General features: G+C 37.7%; 1 protein-coding gene across 4 annotated transcripts in view; it reads left to right on the forward strand.

Annotated features, from left to right (window-relative positions):
* MSH3 (mutS homolog 3) overlaps nt 1-26,616 on the forward strand; it is a 212,987-nt gene that overhangs the window by 45,407 nt on the left and 140,964 nt on the right. For all 4 annotated transcript variants that reach the window (XR_006218712.1, XM_042989282.1, XM_007079796.2 and 1 more), the window contains exons 7-8: nt 970-1,115; nt 5,657-5,823. Coding sequence is in view for 3 of the 4 variants with exons in the window: in XM_042989282.1 (XP_042845216.1) it covers nt 970-1,115; nt 5,657-5,823 (313 nt within the window). In the remaining variant the exon portion in view is untranslated. The remainder of the gene's footprint in view (nt 1-969; nt 1,116-5,656; nt 5,824-26,616) is intronic.

Here is a 26,616-nt window from a genome sequence, read left to right on the forward strand (position 1 = left end):
ATATATGAAATGGGACAAAGATGCGTTTTAAAATGTTTACTGTGGAAAAAAAAAGCAAAAAAAAAATGTTTACTGTGGGATGGGGTCAGGTCTCAAAAAAAAATGTAGAGATAAGGTCTTAAAAGATACAGTGTGAAAACATTTCTTTTATGATTTAATACCAACCTACTTATTTAGAAACCTGCTTCTACCCAAATCAGCAAGACCATTTTGTTCCAATAAGATTACGAATAGGTACAACTCAGAATAGACCCAAAACCAAGAACAATTCTGTACTGTTCTAAGCTGATCAGGCTGTAAGAACCTGGTAATTTTATTGTTTCTTTTACCTGAACTTGCGTCTCTTATTAAAGCCTGCTCCTAAAATGGTACACCTCCCTGCTTCTCTTTTGGTGTTGTTATAGCTCTTGCCTGCTGTTGCCTAAGTTGGGTTGTTTCCAGACTGACTTCATCCCAACTCAACACTTATCCCTGAGAATTTAATTAATGGACTCACTAAACACACACACACACAAACATACACATGTACACATACTATGTTTCTGTTTTCTTTTTTGGTTTTCTTTTTCATGTCTTTTAAAAATTCTCTTGCTATTTCTGAAAGCTTTAGGCACTTTAAAGGAGGAAAGTAATTTACATTATTTTAGTGTATTCATGCTTTGGAATTAAGGATCATGGGATTCAAGTCTCAACGTTATCCAAATAAAGAAGAGGGTTAATATTTGAGCTTCCCCAAGGGGTACTCTCCTAGACTCTTTGGGAAGTGAGAACATAATAGCTGTCTATCCTCATGAGTCGCATATCTCAGGGGAGTTAAGGCATGTAACTATAATCAGAGTAAATCAGAACAATGAAGCCTGTGTGGAAGATTTTGCATAGAGCAAAAATGTCTGGGACAATGAACCATTGTTTTAAAGGAGAAAGCAGTTAATGGGAATGTAGCATATAATTTTCTTTAATAATTATTACATGTGAATCCTTTAGTCAAGCTGGATGATGCTATAAATGTCGATGAGATAGTGACTGACAATTCTACCAACTTTCTTCTGTGTATCTGTGAAGATCAGGAAAATGTTAAGGACAAAAAAAAGGGGAACATTTTCATTGGAATGGTGGTAAGTACTTTGTAGGTGAAGAATGAATGATAGATGTTCATGGTATCTCTGTGAGTAAACTTGTATGGTTTATAATGAGACTGATCAAGTGTGCCCTCAAGTAACTTACTAGAAAAATATTTTCCTCATAATTTGATATGTTAAATCACTAGTTACAAGTTTTCTCATATGGCTACTTGGCACTCTGTACTATGGAGACATCCAGGTAGTTTCTGTCCATGTGCTCTATGCATTTAGGGTTCAGGATGGACACAGTGACAGGTATAGATATAGATAAGAAACAGAGCAGAATAAAACACTAAGCCAACACTATGTATGGATAGCAAAGGGTTTTACAAATTTCCTCTAGGGATTTGAAATTAAACGCATGATTTTGTGATTGTTGTATATAGATTTGGAGTAAAGGGGATAGTTAAGGGGAAACGATAGTTGGCCAATGCAAAACTCCACGTCTAATTAACGTTAGGAATACTTACAGTCAGTTTTCTAGAGAAATATAATTTGTGAATCATGGTTTTATTGATTTTACCCTCTGGCAGTTTGTGAGTAAATTTGCCCATTTACAGACCCACATGGACTTGGCTCAAAACCTTAGAAGTTTTAGTGCCCTTCAGAACTATTAGATTTTCTTTTTCTCTTGTTGTTAAAGCAAAAGTAGGACTCCTTGCCTAAGTAATAACTAAGTCTCTTTGGTTTTTTTTTTCTAATTTTTGCAATCAGCTGCAATATCAACACAGTTCTTTTTTTTTCCAGCAAAAATTCTTAACAACCCGAATGTCTCCAAAGTACCTTTTTAAAAAAATTAAAAAAAATTTTTTTTCAATGTTTATTTATTTTTGAGAGAGAGAGAGAGAGAGAGAGAGAGACATAGAGACATAGAACACGAGTGGGGAAGGGGCAGAGAGAGGAGACACAGAATCTGAAGCAGGCTCCAGGCTCTGAGCCATCAGCACAGAGCCCGATGTGGGGCTCGAACTCTCACAAACTGTGAGATCATGACCTGAGCTGAAGTCGAATGCTCGACCGACTGAGCCACCCAGACGCCCCTAAAAAAATTTTTTTTAATCAAGTGTTTATTTCTGAGAGAGATAGAAGGGGGTGGCAGAGTGAGAGGGGGGTAGAGGATTCGAAGCAGTCTGTGTGCTGACAGCAGAGAGCCCGATACAGGGCTAGAACCCATGAACCATGAGATTATGACCTGAGCTAAAGTCAGATGCTTAACTGCTGAGCCACTCAGGGGCCCCTCCAAAGTACCTTCTAATACCTTATTTTGGGGGGATAACTCTCTGCTAACTTGACCTTTGCTTAACCAATAAACTTTCAGAGAGTTTGCATTACTGTTGGGTGGCTCTGAATGATTTTTTTTTTTCTAAATTTTTTTTTTATCTTTGAGAAGCACTTTTTATCTAGTCACAGGCAATTGGATTTATTTACAAATAGTAAGGTTATTTGCTTTTAAGCTCTAACATATGTAATGTGCTAATTTATATTTACCTGAAACTCAGCCTAAAGAATAGAGTTGAATGTATATGATTCCTCTTTAGTGCTGAGTGGTTGCCGCCAGAATTAACCATTGTGTATGAACTGTGATGTGAAAAAATGAGAAATGATAGTTTGCCTCTCAAGTGTTTTCTTGGGTCTTGTCCTTGTTCTCAATGACCACTTTTGGGCTGATGACATCCAAAGCTCTGCGTCCAGGCTGCACCTCTCTCCTGACCTCTAGCCTCTTATATCTATCTTTTTGCTGGGCACGGCACTCAGAATTTGTCCTGACTCAGTGTGTCCAAACTCAGTGTGGCTACACTAGATCTGTTCTTTTTTTACCCTCAGTACTATTCTTGTTGGCTTTTGCCCTGTTGTGATGAGTGTCACTACCTAGGAGCTATCTTTTGGGTATTGGCAGTTAGTCTAAAATCAAAGTCTTTAGCATTGATAGTATCACTGCAGTTAGGCCCTCTGCCTTCATTCCGGGCAGTGCATGGTTTTATACAGACTAACTTTTTGTTACTTAGTGTCACATAGTAATAGATGTTGCAGGCATTATAATATAGACCATTTCTCTAATTAAAAAAAAGCAGGGAGGTGGCACCTGGGTGGTTCAGTCAGTTAAGTGTCTGACTTCAGCCCAGGTCACGATCTCATGGTGCCTGAGTTCAAGCCCCCACATCAGGCTCACTGCTATCAGTGCAGAGCCCACTTGGGATCCTCATTCTCCCTCTCTCTCTATCCCTCCCCTACTCATATTCTTTCAAAAATAAACATTAAAAAAATAATTAAAAAGGCAGAGGGGAATTTGTCTGATAAATTTGTTACTTGAACTTCTATAAATAGCTTTTGTAAATGCTAGATAGATTGGGAGATAAACTTACTTATGTATACTAACGTACTTACATTCCAGCTATCTGGGCACTAGAGAAGGCCTCTCGGCTATCATTAAGGAGGTACTTTGAGCCAAAAATGAGGGACTTCAAAAAATTATAAAATATTCAAAAGAAAAATTAATGAAACAGTGCTTAATTATGGTAATATGAGACAGCGCTCTAGGGGTTAGGAAATATTTCCTCTGGGAAATAGGACATTGCCTTGAGAAGGGCCCCCTTCCTTCAGCAGAGGTTAACTGTAATCCAGACTTGTATGATAATAATTTCCTTGCTTTTAGTTCTAGTTTTACCTCCTTAAACTATATACAAATGTAAACATATTGTGTCTTTTGGAGTCTTGCTTCCTTTGCTTGCAAACTACTCTCATATAGTATTTGTATATGAGATTTATTTGTGTTACTGTAGTAGTTCTTACATTGTCATTGCCATATTTTATTTTATGATTTTCAGTTCATTCATTCTTCTCTTGATGGACATGTGGGTTCTTTTCGGTTTTGGTTGTACAGAGAATGCTGTTATAAACTTTTTTGTGCACGTTTTGTGGTATACCTATGGTATACCCTGAGTATATACCTAGGAAGGATTTGAGTTAGGAGTATGGAGTTTACAACTTTGCTAGGAAATATGACGCTGTTTTCCAAAGAAGCCATGCCAGTTGACCTTCTGTCAGCCATGTTTGAGTATGGGGGTGAGTATAGCTTATACCATCTGTCACTAGTGCCATGCATTTCTTCTTTCTTTTTTTTTTTTTTTAATTTTTTAAAAAATGTTTACTTTGACAGAGAGAGACAGATCATGAGCAGGGGAGGGGCAGAGAGAGAGGGAGACACAAAATCCCAAGCAGCCTACGGGCTCTGAGCTGTCAGCACAGAGCCCAATGCGGGGCTTGAACTCACAAACTGTGGGATCACGACCTGAGCCGAAGTCAGATGCTTAACTGATTGAGCCACCCAGGTGCCCCACTTTTTTTTTTATGTTTATTTATTTATTTTGAGAGAGAGAGTGTAAATGGGGAAGAGGCAGAGAGAGAGAGGGAGACACAGAGTTCAAAGCAGGCTCCAGGCTCTGAGCTGTCAGCACAGAGCCTGACGCGGGGCGAGAACTCATGAACCGGGAGATCATGACCTGAGCCAAAGTTGGCCACTTAACCGACTGAGTCACCCAAGTGCCCCAGTGCCATGCGTTTCTTTTCTCTTTTCTTTCTTTTTAATTTTTATTTATTTCTGAGAGACAGAGGGTGAGCAGGGCAGGGGCAGAGAGAGAGGGAGACACAGAATCCGGAGCAGGCTCCAGTCTCTGAGCTGTCAGGACAGAGCCTGATGTGGGGCTCAAACTCACAAACCATGAGATCATGACCTGAGCCGAAATCAGACGCTTAACTGACTGGGCCACCCAGGCGCCCCCATGCATTTATTTACCATCAGCAGAGGACATGAGAGTGGCCTGTGGAGTGAGATCACCTGGATCTTGTTTCCACCACTTTATCACTCTGCAACCTTGGCTAGGTTTCTTACCTTTTTTCTCCTTTCTCACACCATGAGTTTTTCCAGTTTATCTTTGCTATATTGGCTTGGGATGCTAGGGGGTAGCTTTTAGTTTTTATGGTTATTTCCCTAGATAAACTCTCTACTTGGGATTCATTCAGAGTTTGCTATATTTGTGTTAGTTTTTGGAAAAATTATACTTTTATTGATTAATTTTATAAAATGAAATAGAAATTTACTACTGCTCTGGTGGCCATGTTACTAGGAACTTATTACTGTTTAGTGATGACAACTGTTATTTGTACAGTACTATATAGTTTATAAAGCATTCGTGTTTGTTTTATGATCTGACCATTGCAGCGACCTGAAGATGAAAGTCGGCTGGTTTATTCCCACTTAGAGGAGGAAACTGAGGGTTTGGTGACTTGTCAGAGTCATTCTGTCAGGTTCGTTGGATCCAAAACTTGGCTCAGGCTGTTTCTTGCATAGTGTAGATATTGGTGAATCTGACTTCTTACATAAGAATCTTGGAAAGTACACAGGTTTTCAAACACTTTAGAACTGGACTACACACTAGAGAGTGTATCCTCTTTACTGTTTCCATGTGTGTTTATAATGTGTCAAGGTTATATTTGGGAAAAATATGTTTTCTGTGATGTTGCATTTTTGTTTTCAGGGAGTGCAGCCTGCCACAGGTGAGGTCGTGTTTGATAGTTTCCAGGACTCTGCTTCCCGTTTGGAGCTCGAAACTCGGATATTGTGCCTGCAGCCCGTGGAGCTACTGCTCCCCTCACACTTGTCAGAGCAAACAGAGATGCTTATCCACAGAGCCACAGCTGCTCGGTGAGTTGGCACATCATTGGAAAATACTACTGATTTTGAAACTCAGATTTAATTCCCAGACTGGGAATTAAACTCATTAAATTTAAACTCATTGAAGTTGTTAACAAGTTTTTACTTACAGAAGTATTTTAACAGTAGTGGTGGAAATTAAAAAAAAAGAAACAAAAAGGAAATTACTCATAATATCACCTTAATGTAGGACTGTTAGAGCGGTTTAATGATACTATTTAGTAATTTATCTTCAGTTTTTAGAGGTAATTTAGAGTTCATTTCTTAGAAAGGTTATTTAATTTTGAAAATGCTGAAAGTTTTAATTTGTGGCTGTGTCCAGGAGTTTTATTGATTAGATCTAATGTCATACGTCTTACTTATGCAGCAGTGTACTAGGCACTGTGGCATCCAGAGGAAGAGGATGTGTTTGTCGTCCATGTTTGGCAGAGTTTATATTCCATCAGGAGAGGCAGATGTGTACATATCTAACAAGATTCACAAAGCATGATGTTAAGTGACAACATGAAGGTACCTTGTTGGGACCATTCCATACTGCCACCTGGAGGAGTATATGGGGAGAAAAGACACTGGAAAGGCGGGCAATGGCTCCAGGGGACAGGACTATGTACTGAGGAATTTGGACTTTAGACTAAGCAGGAAAGCCCATAAAGATTTTTATTTAGTAGATTGACAAATCAGGAAGTCAAATTGATGGGTAAGTGAAGTTCCAACTATTTTTTTGTTCTTAGAGTTAAGAGTGTCACGTTTTCATTTAAATTGAACTTCTAAGTAGCTTTCATAATAAATATTTTTTATTATAACACTAATCCGTGACCATTTAGGAAAAATTGGGAGTTACCAAAAAAATGAAGAGCTAAAAATAAAATCAAATCCTATAACCCGGAGATAGTTATTCTTAAATGTTTTGGTGTGTTAATTCTATGCATAGATATCACATTTTTTGATTTATGAAGTTGGATTCATGTTGCAAAATCAGTTTTGTGTCCTGTATTTTTACTTAAAATTCCCATAGTTAAAAAAAAATTTTTTTTAATCTTTATTTATTTTTGAGAGAGAGAGAGAGAGAGAGTGCGAGCTGGGGGGGAACAGAGAGAGAGGGAGACACAGAATCCGAAGCAGACTCCAGGCTCCAAGCTGTCAGCACAGAGCCTGACGTGGGGCTGGAACCCACAAACCTTGAGATCATGACCTGAGCTCAAGTTGGATGCTTAATTGACTGAACCACCCACAGGCACCCTCCATACTTTTTAAAGGGAAATTTATTTTATTTTATTATGGAAAACATATAAAATTATACCGAATAGTGTAGTGAACCACATGAATTCATCAGCCAGCTTCAACATTGCTCAACTCAGACAATTTCATTTCATCTATATCCCTACTCCCTCTCTTCTTAGATTATTTACTTGAAGCAAATTCTAGAGAACATCATTTCATCTGCTGATATTTCAGCAGGTACTCAATGGAAACAAAATGACTGCATCTCATTCAGTCATGTAAATGGATAATTTATTCCCCTTTTGTTATGCTATGTTCATTTTTTTAACTTCCACAAATATTACTGTGATGAGTATCCATGCATAGAAATATTTGTGTGCATTTCTGATTATTTCCTTAAGCTAAATTCCTCCAAGTGGAATTACTGGGTCACAGGGTATAAACATTTATAAAGCTTTAGAATTGGTAATAGCAATTTATACTTCTGTTGCTACAGTAGAGGAGAGTTGCTTGAACCTTGCTTACAATGGATCATGTAAACAATCTCTGCCAACTGGATAGGTGAAAAATTCTCTATCAAGTCCCCTTATTTGGTTTATAATCCTTTTCTGACAATGAGTTAAAACCTGAATAACTAAAACTGACACAGTAGACTGATTAATTAAAAAAATTAATAAAATTTCTAAAAATTTTTAAAAGTCTTCTAAAACTTTATTTCCAATATTTTGTGGTTTTAGTTTTGTTCATTTTTCTTTATAACTGTGTATATTCAGTTGACTTAGATATAACAGAGACTAAAGTTGATCAATTGAATGAATACTTCCATTTTTCTGATTTCTACTTTTTAAAAACAAAATAATAAAGGCAAAAATTCAATAAAAGGTGAAAATATTCCACAAAAACATTGCCAAAAATGAGTTTTTTTGGCTGGCGGCAGCATTGCCTATGATATTGCTAAATGTTTATTCATCAAATGAAATTCAGAAGGCATTTGGCATACTAAAAGATAGTTCTGGTGTCATATGTGGGCTTTCCCAAATTTGATGCTGCCTTTGTTTTGTTTTTATTTGTATTTCTTTAGTTAGCATTGAGAGTGTACAACTTTTCCTATTTTCCCGCGCTCATGTAATTTTTGTTTTATTCGCATTTTAGACTAAGCAAAGTCAAAAGTTAATCCCCGTTTCCGTGAGTGTCTAAAGCTGACTTATATCCATGGACACATGGAGTGCTAGAGATTCACAAGTTGAGCAAATATTGTAGCTCTTGTGATGTAGGGTTTGGGTTGGAAAATTGGCTTTTCACCTTACCAACTTTCAGTACTCACTCAACTGTGTTGTGTTGTCCTTCAGTTTCCTTTCCTTTCCTTTTTTTTTTTTTCCTCCTTTTCTTTAATATAGGGATAATAAGAGTGCTTACCTCATAGGATTATTCTGAGTATTAAATAAGTTAATACAAGTAAAATGTTTGCAATAGTGGCTGGCATAGAAAGCCCTCTATAGATTGCAAGCTGTTAACTGTATGATTATTATTTATTATTATTTGCCATTGTGTTTTTAAATATTGCCTCTTTCCTGTTCTTTTCTGGAATGCCTTCTTATTCTGCTCTCTATGCATGGCCCTTTATGGTGTTATCTCCCACCTCCAGCCTTCTTTTAAAATTTTTTAAAAATGTTTTTATTTCTTTTTGAAGGAGAGAGAGAGACAGAGCATGAGCAGGGGAGGGGCAGAGAGAGAGGGAGACACAGAATCCAAAGGAGGCTCCAGGCTCTGAGCTGTCAGCACAGAGCCCGACGTGGGGCTCGAACTCATGAACACTGAGATCATGACCTGAGCCGAAGTCAGATGTTTAATCTACTGAGCCCCCCAGGTGCCCCTCCCACTTCCAGCCTTCTGAAACAAATGTCTCTCCTGTTATTTTTGGCTCTTGGGGATTTCCTCTTTTTTGTTGTTGGTTTTTGACTGTTTAAGAAACATTTTTGATTATATTTTAATTCACTGTTTCTATGGGTTTTTTAAATTTTTTTTTTTTAAAGTTTATTTATGTTTGCGACAGAGAGAGACAGAGCATGAACGGGGGAGGGTCAGAGAGAGGGAAACACAGAATCTGAAACAGGCTCCAGGCTCTGAGCTGTCAGCACAGAGCCCGATGCGGGGCTCGAACTCACGGACCGCAGAATCATGACCTGAGCCGAAGTCGGCCGCTTAACCGACTGAGCCACCCAGGCGCCCCTCTATGGGTTGTTTAGTATACTGTCTGGACCAAGTAAGTTTTTCATGCTTACAGTAGCATTCTCTTATTTTTGTACTTGGATCTCTCCCCATTTTGAAACTACTTCAGTAATCATCTGTATTTTAGTCCATTTTGATTTTCTTTAAAATTTAATCTAATTTTTAGCATTTAACACTTAAGTCACTTTTTTTTTATTTTATTTTTACTGTGTCAGGTGTGGTCCTGCCTTAATTTCCCCATGAGTGCTCGTGAGTCCATTTTACATTCATAACTTAGCTTTTATCAATCTGAGATAAAATTCCATCCATATTTTTTTAAGAAAGAACAAAAATCAGCAACAAGGATAGGGAATAGTTTTAATGTATGAACAACATAGCCTGTCAAAATTCTGTTCCATATTTACTACCAGTAAGCCATATAGCCTTGAATTTTCAAGAAGAATTTTTTTTTTAATGTTTATATATTTTTTAGAGAGAAATGAGCAGGGGAGGGGAAAAGAGAGAGGGGGCAGAGGATCCAAAGTGGGCTCTGCACTGATAGCACAGACCCCGATGCTGGACTCCGACTCAAGAACTGTGAGATCATGACCTGAGCTGACCTTGGATGCTTAACCGATTGAACCACCCTGATGCCCATTTTGTTTTTGTTGGACTTTTGCCTGTTTTAAACAGTGATAGGTAGATTCTGGTGTCTCAGACTTAGAATCCACTCTTTTTCTTCTGTAAATCTGAAGGTAAAAATAGCAGTTTTTGTCAGTTACCGGTTAATATATATTGATATTGAAGAACAAATAAAGCTGTGTGAGAAAAGGAAGAATGGCTTGGAATTAATGGAATATACATTTTAAAGTATTAGCGTTTTTTTATAATCTTTGGCCACAAGGGGTCTCCAAAGGATTTTCTATTCTGTGAATTATCATTTAAAGAGTACCAGAACCTTCACATTTATTTTTATATCTCCAGGTAGACTTAGTTACTTTGTATCACATGGTAATTAAGAGTAACTACATATTAGTGAAAGGTGACGCTAAGATAAAATTGTTTCTAAGTAATGATAAATAGTTTTTCTTAGGTTATTTTTATTTATGTAAAATATGTTCATGAAGTTTTGGTTTGGATCTTAGGAAATCATTTTTACTATTTTTTGTTACCTTTCCCATTTGTTGTAAGAATATATAGAGAGAAACAAAGGGAGAAGGATGATTTTCAACCCTATATTAGTTGCACTTAAGGTCGCTTTAGCTTAGAGATGTTATATGTCTATAAAACTGGTTGAGAGGAAAACTATCAAAAATAATAGACAAATATTAGGCTGTGTTTAATAGTTCTCAAAGAAAGTGATATTTGAAGCAAATCAGAAGAACAGAGCAGATGGTGCCCAATTTTGTGTTCAGAGAGGTGAGGGCTTCCTGGGCCCTGGCCAGCCAAAGAAGGCTTTATGTAGGAGGTGGGCTGGGCTGGCAACATTTGCGGGATGGGAGGCTTTGAATTAGTAGTGGGGAGGAGGGAAGGGTGTGCTGTGTGTGTGCACACGTGTACGTATTCGTAAACAGTATGAGCTCTGAGGCACACAGGCTGGAAATACTAGAGGAGGTGTGAGGACGGAGGTGACACTTTTTCTAATTGGAGGTGAACTTTCATGTTGAGTAATGGGGAAGAAAGCGTTGAGGACCATAAAATCCAGCCACGGCGACTGGAATCTGATGGAAGTCAGTAAGGCTTCTGAGCAAAAGAATGGCATGACAAAAGAGAAGAGGCAAGTCTACTACCTAAATGGGAGAATTGAACTTAAAACAAAACAAAACAAAACAAAACCCGTTTCCCTGAGGGGCAACAAGAATAAGTACAGGGAGTCTGGAGAATGTCATAGCTGGGAGTAGGAGGAAGGAAAATAGAAAGAAATGGAAAGGAAGGGGATAAAAGAGCTGGGTATAGAGCCAGGGCAAAGCAGGGGTATGTGGTCATTATTTATCTGTTGCAAATGATATGGCCAATGGTATGTGTTAATTTTTTAGAGTATTGACTGTTAAAATTTTCTGAAGCTGCATGATATTGACAAAGATAGTTGGTTATAAATTAACCCTAACCAGTTCAGATCACTTATGAAGTATCTATAGAAGAATGACCTTCAGTACTACAGTGATCTAAGCAATTTGGCTTAGGAAATCCATGCTTGAACACATTAGGATTTACTCAAAGGTAGATGTGTATGCTGCCTATTTGAAGAAAACATTCAAATCTTGATGTTGGGGAATAAGAATAACTCCTACTGTGGATACTTCCAGTGTTAGAAAGAGAAATACATTATTATGTTTTTGTGTTCACAGACGGCCTTACATCTTCAAAAGTTTAGTCAAAACCATTATCTGATGTGATTGTTTATAACGGAGATTTGTACCATCTGAGTGTCTTTTATAGATATTTGAAATTACCATTGCTATGTTTTAATTTTGTGTTTCTCTTTTATTAAATTGTATTGGAGATTAAGTACTACTTTGTCATGCTTTGATTTTCAAATTTTTAATGGAAAATGTTTTATAGTTTCAGTATTAAAGTGAGATTATTACTTTGAGACCATGTGCATAAATTATCAGAGCAATTGTTATGTAAATTAGGTATCTGTGTTATGGCTAAAGTCCAACTTCTTGCTAATGTCATTAGTTGAATTTAGCATTAGTTAAAAAGTATCAAATATTTTTGAAGGATGAGAGGAAAAAAATAGACAGATATTACTGATTAACTTGGTTAAGAGGAAGTGTTCCACACGTATGAAATGTTAAGTGGCTAGTACTTGATGGTCTGAATTTAGTGATTGCACTCTTCTAATATGTTTTGTCAAAGCTTAGTAAGTTTCGTGCCTTGGGCTTATATGAAGTCATTTCAGTATGATTCTTATTAGGAGTTGTTGGGAACCAAGTAAATGTGGCATGTATCAAACACTGGGTGGCAGGCAGATACGAGCCAAAAAGTCCCTAAATTTGGTGGGAAGATGAATCTGGGTAAGGTGAGGGCATTCAAGGGAGTGTGAACACAGGATGGGGTAAGGGAATTGTGAACAGTGAGTTGAATGGGGTGTTGGGTGTGTATGGGCAAAGAGTGGCCTGGGACAGAATCTAGCACTTAAATGCTTAGCGAACATTTGCTACATGCCAGTGTGTTTATGGACAGAGGGGAGGACTGTACCTGTTTCATGGAGGATGCTGGGCACTAGCGGGAAGAATTTGTGCTTTATTTTGATGTTTTATCTACTTTGGCCTACTGACTCCTTTTATTTAGTATTTTGTGTTAGAATTTTCTTCTTGTAAATTTGTCAAATTACTGGGGTAGTACATGTCTTTTGTAAAAGTAAAAATAATCTATTTTTTTAAAGTTTATTTATTTTTTTTAGTAATCTCTATACACAACATTTGGGGCTCAAACTCATGACCCCAAGATCAAGAGTTGGATACTCTACCAACCAAATCAGCCAGGTGCCCCCAAAATACCTGTTGTAAAGAAAACAATTCTTGCTAACCTTCCCACCCAATTTGATTTAAAGTATTTGTGTTAGAATGTGACTTTAATATTTATAAAACTTAGAATTTAGTGCTTTAACTTTATATCTTCTTTTTTTGTAGCAGTAGTCAAAATAAAAGTTGAAATTAAAATCAGGCAAATGTATAAAACTAGTAAACGGAAGTGAACAGTATTTTGGTACAAAGGATGATGTTCTTGTCTGAAAATAAATTGTTCCTCCTAATTTGAGTGGGATGTGTCCCCCATTAAGGACCAGGTTCTTTGCAGTAGTTTATTTTTTCTATACTGTGATGTGCTTTGTAGACTCAGCTTTTTACCACAGTTTTTCTTTTTGAACCACAGTGTAACTTAAGTGATTTGCCCTCTACTTTCATTTGAAGACTGCCTCTTTTTTTTTTCTGATTACACCTCAACAACGCAAGTGCTCTTTATTGCTAATGTGATGTTAAGCATAAACAGAAATGCAGGAACTGAAGCATGTGGCAAAATTCATTAAAAAAAATTTTTTTAATGTTTATATTTGAGAGAGAGAGACAGACAGACAGACAGATAGAGTGTGAGGGGAGAGAGGGGCAGAGAGAGAGGGAGACACAGAATCTGAAGCGGACTCCAGGCTCTGAGCTGTCAGCACAGAGGCAGGCACAGGGCAGGGCTTGAGCTCACAAACCGTGAGATCATGGCCTGAGCTGAAGTCAGATGCCTAATTGACTGATCCACCCAGGCGCCCCTTAAAAGGTGGTAATCTAGTTGATTTAGGACAGGTTTTTTTCAAACCAAAGTTCATAAAGTCAGTGTGGTAGGTTGCACCTAACAGTGAAAAAAAATAAAATAGAATTTATCAAAGTGCTTCACATGTAGTAAAGGTTAAGTGTTTCATAAAAGGCTTTTTTTTCAGTTTTATTTGTCTATGCATTATTTCTGTCTATAGGTATGCCTTCTGATCCTCTTTGCAATTCCTATCATGTTTGTAATTCTCCAAGAAGGGGATTAAACTCCTCATATAATATATTAATTAAATGTTATCTTAAATGATCTCATATATACATTCTTATTACCTAAAACTGATCAGATACTACCGAGAAGTATATTTTTAAATAGTACAAATGAGAGGCAGTTAACATTTAAGGACTGTATATTGAAAACTCTAAAGTTGATTTGCATACCATATATTGCCTACATAGAAAATGCAGAAGTGACAGATTTTTAGAAGTAATAAGGGTTCATCAAGATTGTTAAGTGAAATCAGTAAATGAAAATGACTAGTGTCTTAATACAGCAGCAATAAATAGTAAATATCTTAAAAGAAGGTACTACTTGGAATAGCAGCAAAAGCAGTATTATTTAGGACTGTCTTCACCAAAAGAAAAACAAGACCTTAAAGAAAATTTCAAAACTTTACTGAACAAAGAAGAACTAAATCATGGAAGGAGGTGTATTAAAAATGTGTAATTAGTAAAGTAAACCTGTGATTTTACAAATATTTATGGTGTAGAATACAGATTCTTAAGTTGGTATTTGAGTTTAAAAAAATGTGGATTGATTTAACAGAAACTTGGATTGTAGTGGTGATATGCTCATAGATGTGGTAACATCTTAAAAAACTTTGTTTTAATGCTTTTATTTTTATTTTTGAGAGAGAGACAGAGCTTGAGCGGGGAAAGGGCAGAGAGTGAGGGAGACACAGTCTCAGCTGAGCTGTCTCCCTGGTGGTCTAGTGGTTAGGATTCAGTGCTCTCAGCTGAGCTGTGAGCACAGAACCTGATGTGGGGCTCGAACTCAAGAACTGTGAGATCATGACCTGAGCCGAAGTCGGATGCTTTAACCCACTGAGCTACCCAGATGCCCCTAGATGTGGTAACATTTTTGAAGATGCAGGGGATAACTTAAGTTAGGGAATTGTGCTGGAGCACATAGTAAGGGCAGTGTATGTCATGTTTTTCTGTTTCTTGTCATTTAGATTTTGTATGTGTGTTTGAGCTAAATCTAATATAAATGGGAACGTTGCTTGCATGGAAAAAAATTTCAGACCAGAGGTTTAGGGAAGTACAGATGATGATGAATTTGAAGCTTAGGTCACTTAAACTCCATGAAGATGGGTTACTCTCCATTTTTCAAAATAGTTTGCCTTTCTAAGTAAGATACTTTATTCTGCCTTTAAGTTCATGTTATTAATTTAGATAGCAGTAAATTCTAATTGATTATTTTGTTTTAAGTTTATTTTTGAGAGAGAGAGAAAGTACAAATTGGGGAGGAGCAGAAAGAGAGAGGGAGAGAGAGAATCCCAAGGAGAGGCTTGGGAATCCCCCATCAAGGGGCTTTACCTCAAGAACCATGAGATCATGACCTGAGCCAAAATCAAGAGCCAAATGCTTAACTGACTGAGCCAGCCAGGCACCCTGATTATTTTTTTCTTATCACTAAAACTATCCGTAATGATAGATATTTCTAGGATATTCTCAATTTATTGATACATCTTCTGAGTTATGCATTATAATACATGCATTTATTCTTAAAAACGTTTATTGGGTGCTTACTGGGTACCAAGTTCATTATTAGATAGTGAAGATGCAAAAATGAATAGGATCCATGTTCTCCCAATTCTTATGGTCTAGGGGATTGGTATTCATGGAAGTAAATAAACAATGATAACGAAAGCGCTGATTGTTAAGGTTCCAGAAAGTGACTGGTAGCATGAGGACATCATGCTTTGCTAGAAGGAGTTAGGTGAGGCTTCCCAGAAGAATAGTCCAGCACTGAGACTAGAAAAATGATAGCCAGGCAGATGGAGGTGTAGGAGAACATGGTTTTCTTAGGGAACAGAAGCTAGTTTGGTCTGCCAGGGCAGGCATGGCAGCGTGAGACAGGACAGATGTGGGGTTTGGAGAGAAAGGTTGTGTAAAGTGAAAGTGAAAAAGAACCACGAGAGAAAGCCATGTAATGGAGGGGTTGGACAAAAAGTTTCCTGTGAAAAAGATGGAGAAGGAATGACTGGTGGCAAAAACTATATCATAATGATCCTTTGTGTCCCCAGTACCTATTATATATGGCTTGCATATACTAGGTACTTAATAAATGATCAATGAATGATTAAACAAGTGACTTTTGGAATAGGGAAGAAATGGGTATTTCCTATTTGTTTTTCTTAAGAAAAATGATTTAGGTTTTATAAAATGGAGGGATTGTTGTAGTTGGATATTCATACATGCAATATATATGATGATAAAGGTACATTTAAATGGTATAGATGTGGCCAACTCATTTACTTCTTTTGGGAAGACCATATTAATTCCTTATCATTTGGAAATTAAATAAAAACTTAACAAAAACAATTCCATATCATTTTTGCCTATGGTTTCTAGTCTTTAAAAAAAATAGTGTCACTTTAAATTAATTTATTTAAGCTTCTTGACATTTCCATGGATATTCCCTTACAGTAAATACTAATGGAATCTACGTGGCTAAGTTTTCCTGTACAGGGAATTATATAATTATTTTAAAGATTGATATTGATGGGGAAAACAAGGTCCCAACCTCATTTCTGGTACTTGAAACCTTTCCTGTGTGGTACTCATAGGAAATCCTCCCCCCCCCCCCCCCCCCCCCCCGCCCCGTGTTTGTTTGTTTGTTTTTTTATCTTCCTCATTTCCTTAATTCTAGAGTAAGAGATAAATATAAAGTTGACTCCTTTGTTACTGCATTTCATTGTTTATTTTATGGTAATTTCACTTTACTATTTAGAAAATTCAGAATAAAAAAAGTTGCTCATGATAGTGGATTAAATAGCAGAAAAAATCTCATACACAGGAAGGAAATATCTTTAAGAAAACATTTAAAGAAAAAGTCTTCTTAATAATAAAAATCTGTTTTATATTGGTTTTTTTTAAAAAATATTAATTCCTTTCCTGCTGGAAATGCCATTGTATTTTCAGTAGTTCTTTTTTTTTTTTCTTTTTAATAACCAAATACAGAAGAAACATTCATAAGATTTTTTCCTTGTGGTCTTAACAAGAAAACAATTGTTTTTGTATTTAAGATTTGTATTGTGTTATTTTTATTGAGGTATAATTGACATAAAACATATTAGATTCAGATGTACAACGTAATGGTTTGATATTTATATTGTGAAATGATCAAAATAAGTTAACATCTAGTTAACATCCATCACCATGCATAGTTACAAATTTTTTTCTTATGATGAAAACTTTTAAGATCCACTCTCTTGGAAACTTTCAATATACAAGACAGTATTATTAACTGTAGTCACCATGCTGTACATTACATCTCCAACTAATAGTTTTTAATATATGTAGTCAGCACTTTTAATGGGTATGCTTAATGTATATCAAACGGGCGTGTTCTTATATATGAAAATGCAGATTTTAATGTTCATTTATTTTTGCGAGGGAGGGAGGGAGGAAGAAAGAGAGAGAGAGAGAGAGAGAGAGAGAGAGAATGAGTGGGGGAGGGGCAGAGAGAGAGGGAGACAAAGAACCTGAAGCAGGTTCCGGGCTCTGAGCTGTCAGCACAGAGGTCAATGCAGGGCTCAAACTCATGAACTGCAAGATCATGACCTGAGAGCTGAAGTCGGATGCTTAACTGACTTGAGCCACCTGGGCGTCCCAAAATCCAGATTTTAAAACATGGTAAATAAATACGTGATAGTTACTGTACAACAGTGTTTGCTATAGGGTTTATCTAAATTCTGAGCCCTTGTGTATTTTCATTGAGTATAACTCCTCAGGGGTGTCTTTACTTGGAAAGTATAAATGGAGTGTACATGTAATAGGTTTACTGAGAGCAGCTGAATAGGAAGAAACAGCATTTGAAGAGTCTGGAGGAATGACTTAACTGATTAATACAGAGAACCCCCAAGATGGGGCAAGACTGCTTAAACAGAAGGTTCGAAAAGCATTGCGTGAGGTATACACAATTGTTTTACTACTTCTGCTTGATTTTTGTAAATACACCTATTCATTTGGGGTTGGAGATTTAATTGCATAAAGTCCCCCAATTAAAGCATTTTATTCTGAAGTTACAAGGTCACTGAGGTAGTAAGTGGCAAAGTCCACTAGGACTAGATCCCCAGTCCTAATTGATGCTGGTAAGTCCACTTTTTACTGTCATTAAGATATAACCTAGTGGCAATCTAGAATACAAATATCTCCATAATTGAACTCTTAATATAGGTAGCCATCTGTCTATAATCTCTCTTCAGTTACTTCTTTCTTCCCTTTCCCTCTTCATAGTTCAGGAAGAGATTCCTTCTCCTTTCTTCCCTTGTAGCAAAACTTCCTTTCACTATCTATTTTAAATAAAATCTTGAGGCTAGCTTGATTTGAGAGCTTCTCTGGGCTTGCTTATGGTCTAAGTCTTGTCTAAGCCTATGTCTAAGTGGACTTAGACTTTTCATTTAGTCTTTGCAATGACTCCTACCTGTCAAATCTTCCCACTGAAGAGAGAGTTCTAATTTCCTTTATTTTTCTTGATTACTCTGAGATTATTCTCTTATCTCTTGTTTTCAGGCCAGAAATTTCTTCTCTCTCCCATCTTTTTTGGTGGGTTATTTTTAGCTGCTAGCCTGAGTTTTGATTTCTAGAGCAATAAAAGTCTGTGAAGTCCTGCTGTGTTTTTTTCCCCTCTACCATTTTGCTTTCCACTCTGTTCCTTCCTTACTCTCTTATCCCTGTTTTTGTCTTCTGTTTGGTGTTTGATTTAATAAATAATTTGACTTAATATACATAATACTGAGGTTGATGATGTTTCTCCAGGTTTACTTGGGAGCTCCCGCACACCCCAACAATTTAGAAAACTCTGACAAGTTCTTGGGACTGTTTCCTTCAGTGTCATCTTGAACTCTTTCTTTTTGTACCTTCAGCTGTGACACACTCTTCTTGGCCAGGCTGAGCTGGGCTCTGCCTCTCATAGGAGTGCTTGTGAATCCTAAACACACAATGTGGTTATACTAGGTTGTCCCAACCCTAATAGGAAGGCTGGGAGAGAGGGGAATGCATGAGTGGATCTGCATTCCTTCCTTGATGGCCTTGTTGGATCATGACCATCCACAGGTTTAGTCTTTACCTGGTAGGACCATTGAGATCAGGGGAGTGTCTTTAGGGTGCTTTGTGTCTAGTCAGGAAGGCCTGCACCTGAGTCATCATGGAAGTGCTTTTTTAACTGTGGTCCCAAGTCATTAATGACTCATGAAAACAATTTTATGGATGGCAATTACCATTTTAAAAAATGCATTAGAATAGTATAGAGTTGAAGATAGATAAGTACATTGTATTAATAATCTAAGTATTGTTTAATGAAGCTTTTTCCATTTGCTATATATCCTAATCCTGTCTAACCCAAGAAAAAGTTGCTTCAAAGAATGACATATTGACTTCTGGTCATTCCTGTTAATGATGTATATACAATTAACACATTAACCGAATGTTTCCCTTTTCATTCAGCTTCACAAACATTTATTATACAATTGTCATGAATCTCATTGAGATTAGATTACTACCTTTGGGGTGCCTGGGTGGCTCAGTCGGTTAAGTGTCTGACTCTTGGTTTTGGCTCAGGTCATGATCTCATGGTTTGTGAGTTCAGGCCCCTTCTCGGGCTCCGTGCTGACAGTGGAGAGCCTGCCTGGGATTCTCTCTTTGCCTCTCCCCTGCTTGGTCTTTCTGTCTCTCTCTCAAAAATAAATAAACCTAAAAAAATTTTTGAAAAAAAAAAAAGGAAATTATTACTTTTGGCCAGTGAGGGCTACTAGTCTATTTGGAGAGCCAGCACATATACTCATTGCTCTGGGTACAAAGCAGGTTAATACAGTGTGATAGGAAAGCAAACTGAATACTAAGAGTACACGAGAAGTAGAGAATGGAGCAGTATTCCTTAGTAGAAATATGATGTGATCCACAAACGCAAGTCACATGTTATTTTGTTTATTTTTAAACGTTTTATTTATTTTTCAGAGAGAGAGACACACACAGTGCCACGGGCAGAGAGAGAGGGAGACACAGAATCCGAAGCAGGCTCTGACATGGGGCCTGAACTCACAAGCTGTGAGATCATGACCTGAGCCGAAGTCAGAGGCTTAACTGACTGAGCCACCCAGGCGCCCCCTTGTTTATTTTTTATTAAAGTATAGTTGACACACAACGTTACATTAGTTTCAGGTGTACCACACAGTGAATGATTCCCCAAGTCTGTACATTATGCCTATGCTCACCACAAGTGTAGTACCTACTATCTGTCACTGTGCAACACTGACTGTTCTTATGATACCATTGAACACATAAGCAATTTTAAATTTTCTGGTAGCCAGGGGTGGTGCCTGAGTGGCTTAGTCGGGTAAGTGTCTGACTCTTTGGTTTTGACTCTGGTCATGATCTCACGGTTTGTGAGATGGAGCCCTGTGTTGGGCTCTGTGCTGACAGCGTGGAGCCTGTTTGGGATTCTGTCTCCCTCTCTCTTTGCCCCTCCCTTACTTGTGTTCTCTCTCTCTCTCTCTCAGTAAATAAACTAAATTTTCTGGTATCCACAATGAAAAATAAAAGGAAACAAGTGAATTTAATTTTGAGGGTACGTTTAATTTAACATATCCCAAACAATCATTTCAACATGTTCTTCTTTTGCATTCTTTTTTATACACTAATTCTTTACATTCCTTTTTACACACTCAATTTTTAAAATCCAGTATGTGTTTTACACTTAAAGCACATCTCGGTTCTGACTAGCCACTAGCCACATTTCAAGGGCTCAGTAGCCAGCCACATGTGATGAGTAGCTACTATGTCAGGCAATGGAGTTTTACAGAATGTAGGGAAACTTTATGTAAGAGAGGGCCTGGAATGATAGGTAGCACTTAACTAGACAGGTGCTGGGAAAAGCATTCCACGGTGAGAGAAAAGTTTAAACAGAGATGAAATAAGAATTTGTTAAAAAAAAAAAAAAAGTTAATGAAGCTCTTAGTATATACCAGGCATATTCTTTTACTAACATATAAACAACAGTTCTTTGAAGTAGTAACTATGTAATTTATAAACTATACATTTTTATAAATGAGGAAACAGGCTTAAGTAGTCGAGTGGCTCTGCACACAGGTGTGTGTGTGTGTCTTTCTGTCTGTAGAAGGCAGAAGGATGGCCCTCCAGAGATATTCACGTCCCAGTTCCTGGAACCTGTGAATATGTCAGATTACATGGTAAGGGGGAATTAAGGTTGCTGCTCAGATGACTTTAAGATGGGGAGATAGTCCTGAATTATCTAGATGGGCCCAGTTAATCACAGGAGTCCTTTAAATGTGGAAGAGGGAAGTAGAGGAGGTCAGAGTGATATGATGTACTTAATTTGACCCACAATGCGGGCTTTGAGGCAGAGAAGACAGCATGAACCAGAGAAATGTAGCCCAAAATAGGGAGGGGTTGCTGAACCCCCCCCCCCAAATAGAGGCAAAGGCCTGAAATAGAATTGGCACAAAGGTGCCCAATACATAGGAATAACAAGACTAGATATTCAGGATGAAAGCACCCCAAGTTTATTTAGCACTATAGCAGAAAGCTGCTTTCATAGGAGAATAGGGCCAGGTCAGGTAAATTGGTGAATTGGACTTTGGACAGCTGAGCTGTAGGCAAAGCAGCTAGGAGCAGAGATGGTTAACAAAAGAAAAGGTGTCTCGTTAGCCCTGAGGTTATTCCCCCTATCTGTCTCATCCCCCTAGGCTGGCAAAGATAAACAGGCACAGCACCTCCTGTCTGCTGTTAACAACCATGTACCCATCTGCCCACCGCCTGGATATTGTTTTCTATTGACCCAAACCCCAAACACTGTGTATCTTCAAAATCCCCTTTCCCCCCTCACATCCACAAGTTAATGTTCCTAGTTTCTTTGTCTCTTTGTACACGCGCATCACGTTTGCAAGCCTTCTGATGTGAATAAATACAGGGCAAGGACCCTTATGTGGGCTCTTCTTGTCCGCCCCCCCCCCCCCCCCCCGACATTAGCCATCTCTTGTTTTAATCCTGCATCCGCTCTTTTGCTAGACAAAAAGAGAACTTTAGACAGAGTCTATGACAACAAGGAACCCCATTCTCACCTGGAGCATCCAGAAAGGAACATAGCCCTGCCCAGTGAGACCAGTGTCAGACTTCTGACCTAAGTAACTATGATAATAAATGACTGTTGTTTTAAGTTTGTAGTAATTTGTTACAGTGGCAACAGCAGAGTAATACACTCAATATCTGTGGGTTCTGGCTAATGATGTAAAATGTTTTTCTTAACCTTTTGTTCATCAGTAGCTATTTACTGGAATTAAGTCAGACCACTGTCTCTCTTTCTTGGATGCTGAGTTTATTCTACCTCATTTTTTCCCAGTAGCTGGAAAATGACAGGTGTTTAATACTGTTTAAGTAGACATAACTTTTCTTGCAAATAGGAATATAAATACTAGCTGTGGTTCTGAGTGAAATATTGGGAGTTTGGAAGTACTTGATAAAGTGGTGACTGCCATTTTCAAGTCTGAACAGTTTCTAATTGCTAAGTCAGGGTATCATTTATGTATGAATTACCTTATAGGTAAGTATACTTTACAGTTTTTTATGTAACTCTTAACTATCAGCCCCCAGATGTCACAAAGTTTATCTGTGGGTGATTAAATTGAGTAAGACAAGAGATTGCCCACCCATACATAATGAAATCCTCTTTCTTCTACCTTCCAGAGAACAGTGAGAACAGCTTGGCCTGTGGGTTGATTGTCATATTCTGCTTCCTTCCCACCTACTTTTTGCTACAGAGAGACAGAGCTTAGACTCTCCTCACATTCTGTGAAGAAAGGGCTTCCTTAGGTTAGTTCCATGGCCCTGTGTACAGAGAAGGAGAGAAGCTTCTGTCTTGCTTCCTGCTTGCATATTTCCTTCCACTTTATATTTCCTCCTATGCTAACAGTGCAAAGATTTCACTTCAGAGATATGTATTTTATCCACTCCTATCGTTATCCCATATGCTAAAATACTACCTTTGTCAAAATGCTGATGTATGACAATGCTGTGCAAACACGTAAATATACGGTGATTTTTTTAAAAGTACAATTCTAGAGTTAAATGCTGGCTAAATGTAGCAGACAACAGTGGAATTCCTTAGTCCCCTGGGGCTGTGGTGATGTGAAGTGTTTGTGGGTGTCTCTATTCTAACTTCAGAAGTGGAAAATTTTCCTGCTTGCCTGTGCTCTGGGTGCTTATTGTGTGCAGCCTCATCTTCTGGAATTCTCTTTTTGTGGCTTGGAGAATCTGTATGCTTTTTCCTGCTTTTATTCCCAGAGGCTCTAAGCCATGCTGATTGCTCCTGAGTGACTACAGGTGCTTTTTTACCTTCTAAGCAATCCTTCCACGTAAAAACTGAGAATTAGACACGCAACAGATAAGGAGACGGTGATTTTGTTTTATGGAGAGATTTTCTCTTGCAGACTTCTAGGCATTTTCAGATTCTAATTTGATTTGGTGCATTTAAATAACAAGTCATGCAAGAAGGTTAAATTAATCCACTTTCGAAGAGTTTGATTTGCAAACCCATTACTTGTGTAAGGTAACCTATACCTGAGGCCAGAAGAATGGCACCCTTTCTCCCACCTCGTCTCTTATCCTTGTCCCTGGGCCCTAGCTGCACCAGACTATTGGCATGTTCAGAACATGTCATGTACAGTGAGAAATGGCAAGAACAGTGGTCTGAGTACAACGTCTAGGGCCAGACACACTGCGTTTGAATCCTAGCTTCCTCACTTTTTAGCTGTGGATCTTAACATTTTTTGTGGCTCTGTTTTCCTTACTCAAGAACAGGTATGTAATAATACAACTATCTCATGAAATTGTAGTGAGGATTAAGTTAGTTAATACTCGTAAGGGCTTAAAACAGTGCCTAGAACATAGTGAGCACTGAGTAAATATTAGCTCTTATTTTTCTTTCATCATTTATTTTCTATCATTCTTAAGCTATTCTTAGGTTGCACATTGTGTTTTTCCCACATCTATCTTTTAAAATACTCTATATCCTAATAGTCTTATTGCTTTTATGAAGCTGTCCTACACTTTTTAGGTATGATTCCAACCTTGGCTATAATTGGAATCGTATGTGGATATTAAATCCTGATGCTTGCATTTTTGGTCTGTGCCACAGCTGGCTTGTAGAAGCTTTGTGAATGGATTGTTACGTTTCCAGGAGTTTTCTGTCATGTTGTTAATGCAGGGGTAGCTTAAAGTCAGCCATAGCGGGTATGTTTACACACTTGGAATTGGCAGATACCACCATAGCATTCTTCTCAATCTGTTTGGTATTCTAGTGATTTGTTTATAAGCCTCTCTAAATACATGTTCAGCCTTTTGCAGAGTATATTAATTTGCTAGGGCTACTGTAACAAAGTATCACAGATTGGGTGGCTTAAAGACCAGAAATGTATTGTCTCCCAGTTCTGGAGGCCAGGAGTCCCAAGATCAAGGTATCAACAGGGTCGATTCCTTCTAAGGGCAGTGATGGAAGGATCCTCCAGGCTTCTTTCTGTGGCTCACAGAGAGTTATCTCCTTCCTCTATTTCTTTATATTGTCTTCCCTTCTGTGTGGGTCTTTACGTGCATATTTCCCTTTGTCATAAGGGCCCCTGTCATACTGGCCTAGAGCCCACCCTAAGAACCTCACTTTAACTTGATTACCTTTGTAAGGACCCTGTCTCCAAATAAAGTCATATTCTGAGATACTGGGGGTTAGGACTTCCGCATAATGGTTTTCGGGGGACACAGTTCAACCTATAACACAGGCAGGGACCTTCCTTTTTCTTTTTCTCTGTTTGTTCCTGTAGTATTTACACAGTGAAGATGTGTTGACTTGAATGAAAAAGGAAACACCGGTTAACTGGTGTGTTGTGTATAATTTTTTTAATTGTACTATGAATTTCAGATAGTCAATTTGTTGAATTTTTTTGAAGCATGTCTTTCTGGGCATAATATAAGAGTCAGTATTTATAGAGAAAAGCATTAGTTTAGGAAGATTTGTTATTTTAGGTTGTCTGAGGCAGGTGTGAGCTTGTTAGTCAACTCAAAAGGCATATGATCGGAGTGAAATAGTCTTGATTTTGTGTCTTGCTGAGAAAATGCTTTTAATCATGCATGAAAAAAATGAGATGAATTTGCAGTGATCTGAGAATGTTTTAATGCTGATAGAGTCATCTTTAGGATTACATAAGATGATAGTTCTCAAAAAAGTAGGTTTTATTTTCTTCTTTTTCTCAAAGGCAAATATGTCACGTAACGATTTTGTGATACTTGTGATTGAAAAAATATCTTTGGAAGCACAGGAAGCATAAATTATTTTTTAAAAAATTTACCTTGTGTTGAATGATTATATGTATATAAAACAGTGGATAACATTTAAACTGTGATCATCTCAAATTTGGAGCAGACTTTTTGAAGTTAAATATTTTTCTTCAAAATCATACACTTCTCCACACCACTGCTTTTTGCTGAATAAATATTGGAATTAGAACCTTATTCCAAAAATGTACTTGAAATACACATGTGCACAGGAATTTGTGTAATTGTTCAGTTTTTGTTTAATAGAAAAATTTCAGTTATAAATTATATCTCACAAATATCAAAGGCTTTATTTTTAATCTGCTTTAATCAAGTATAATTTACATGCAATAAAATTTCCACATTTTAAATGTATGAATCAAATCAATCTTGACAAATGGGTACATCAGTATAAACAACCCCCCAATTAGGATGTAGAACATTTCCATCTTACCAGAAGGTTCCCTGTGCCTCTTTGCAGCCATTTTCTCCCTGCCTCTGCCTCCTACTCTAAGCAAATACTGGTCTTATTAGACTGTTTTAGAATTTCACATCAATGTAATCATATACTTTTATGTCCAGCTTCTTTTAGCATAATGCCTATGAAATTCACCCATGTTTCTGTGTGTCAGTAAGTTTTTTTAAATTGTTCGGTAATACTGCATTGTAGGAATGTACCAAAATGTGTTCATCCATTCACTTGCTGAACATTTGGTTTTTGCCTTTTTTCAGTAAAGCTGCTAAGAACATTTGTATACTAGTTTCTTTTTTTAATGTTTATTTATTTTTGAGAGAGAGAGAGTGAGACAGAGTACAGGTTGGGGAGGGACAGAGAGAGAGGGAGACAAAGAATCTGAAGCAGGCTCCAGGCTCTGAGCTGTCAGCACAGAGCCTGACGCGTGGCCTGAACCCACAAACTGTGAGATCATGACCTGAGCCGAACTCGGACGCTTAACCAACTGAGCCACCCGGGCACCCCCGTATACTAGTTTTTTTTAATGGACATATGTTTTTATTTGGGGTAAATACCTAGGGGTAGTGGAAGTGGAATTGCTGGGTTGGGTAAATATGTACTTAACTGTGTAAGAAACAACCAAACTATTTTTCAAAGTAGTTCCCCCGTTAAATACTCCCACCAGTAGGGTATGAGAGTCGTAGTTGCCCTATGTCTGCATTGCCAGCTCTTGGTATTGCTAGTCTTGTAATTTTAGCCCTTACAGTGAGTGTGAAGTGGTGACTCATTTTGGTTTAACTTCCTTTTTGGGGGGTTGGCCAGTGATATTTTCATGTACTTACTGGCTATTTTGGGTTATATTGGGTTACTTGTCTGATTGAGCTATAAGAATTAGAATTCTTTCTACCTTCTGAATAAAAATGCTTTGTGAGGTATATGTATTGTGACTATTTCCTCCCAGCCTCTGGCTTGCCTTTTAATTTTCTTGATGACCTTGGAATACCAGAAGGATTTTTTTATTTGTTTGTTTGTTTTGTT

Source organism: Panthera tigris, chromosome A1 (assembly GCF_018350195.1).
Source record: "Panthera tigris isolate Pti1 chromosome A1, P.tigris_Pti1_mat1.1, whole genome shotgun sequence".
NCBI lineage: Eukaryota > Metazoa > Chordata > Mammalia > Carnivora > Felidae > Panthera > Panthera tigris.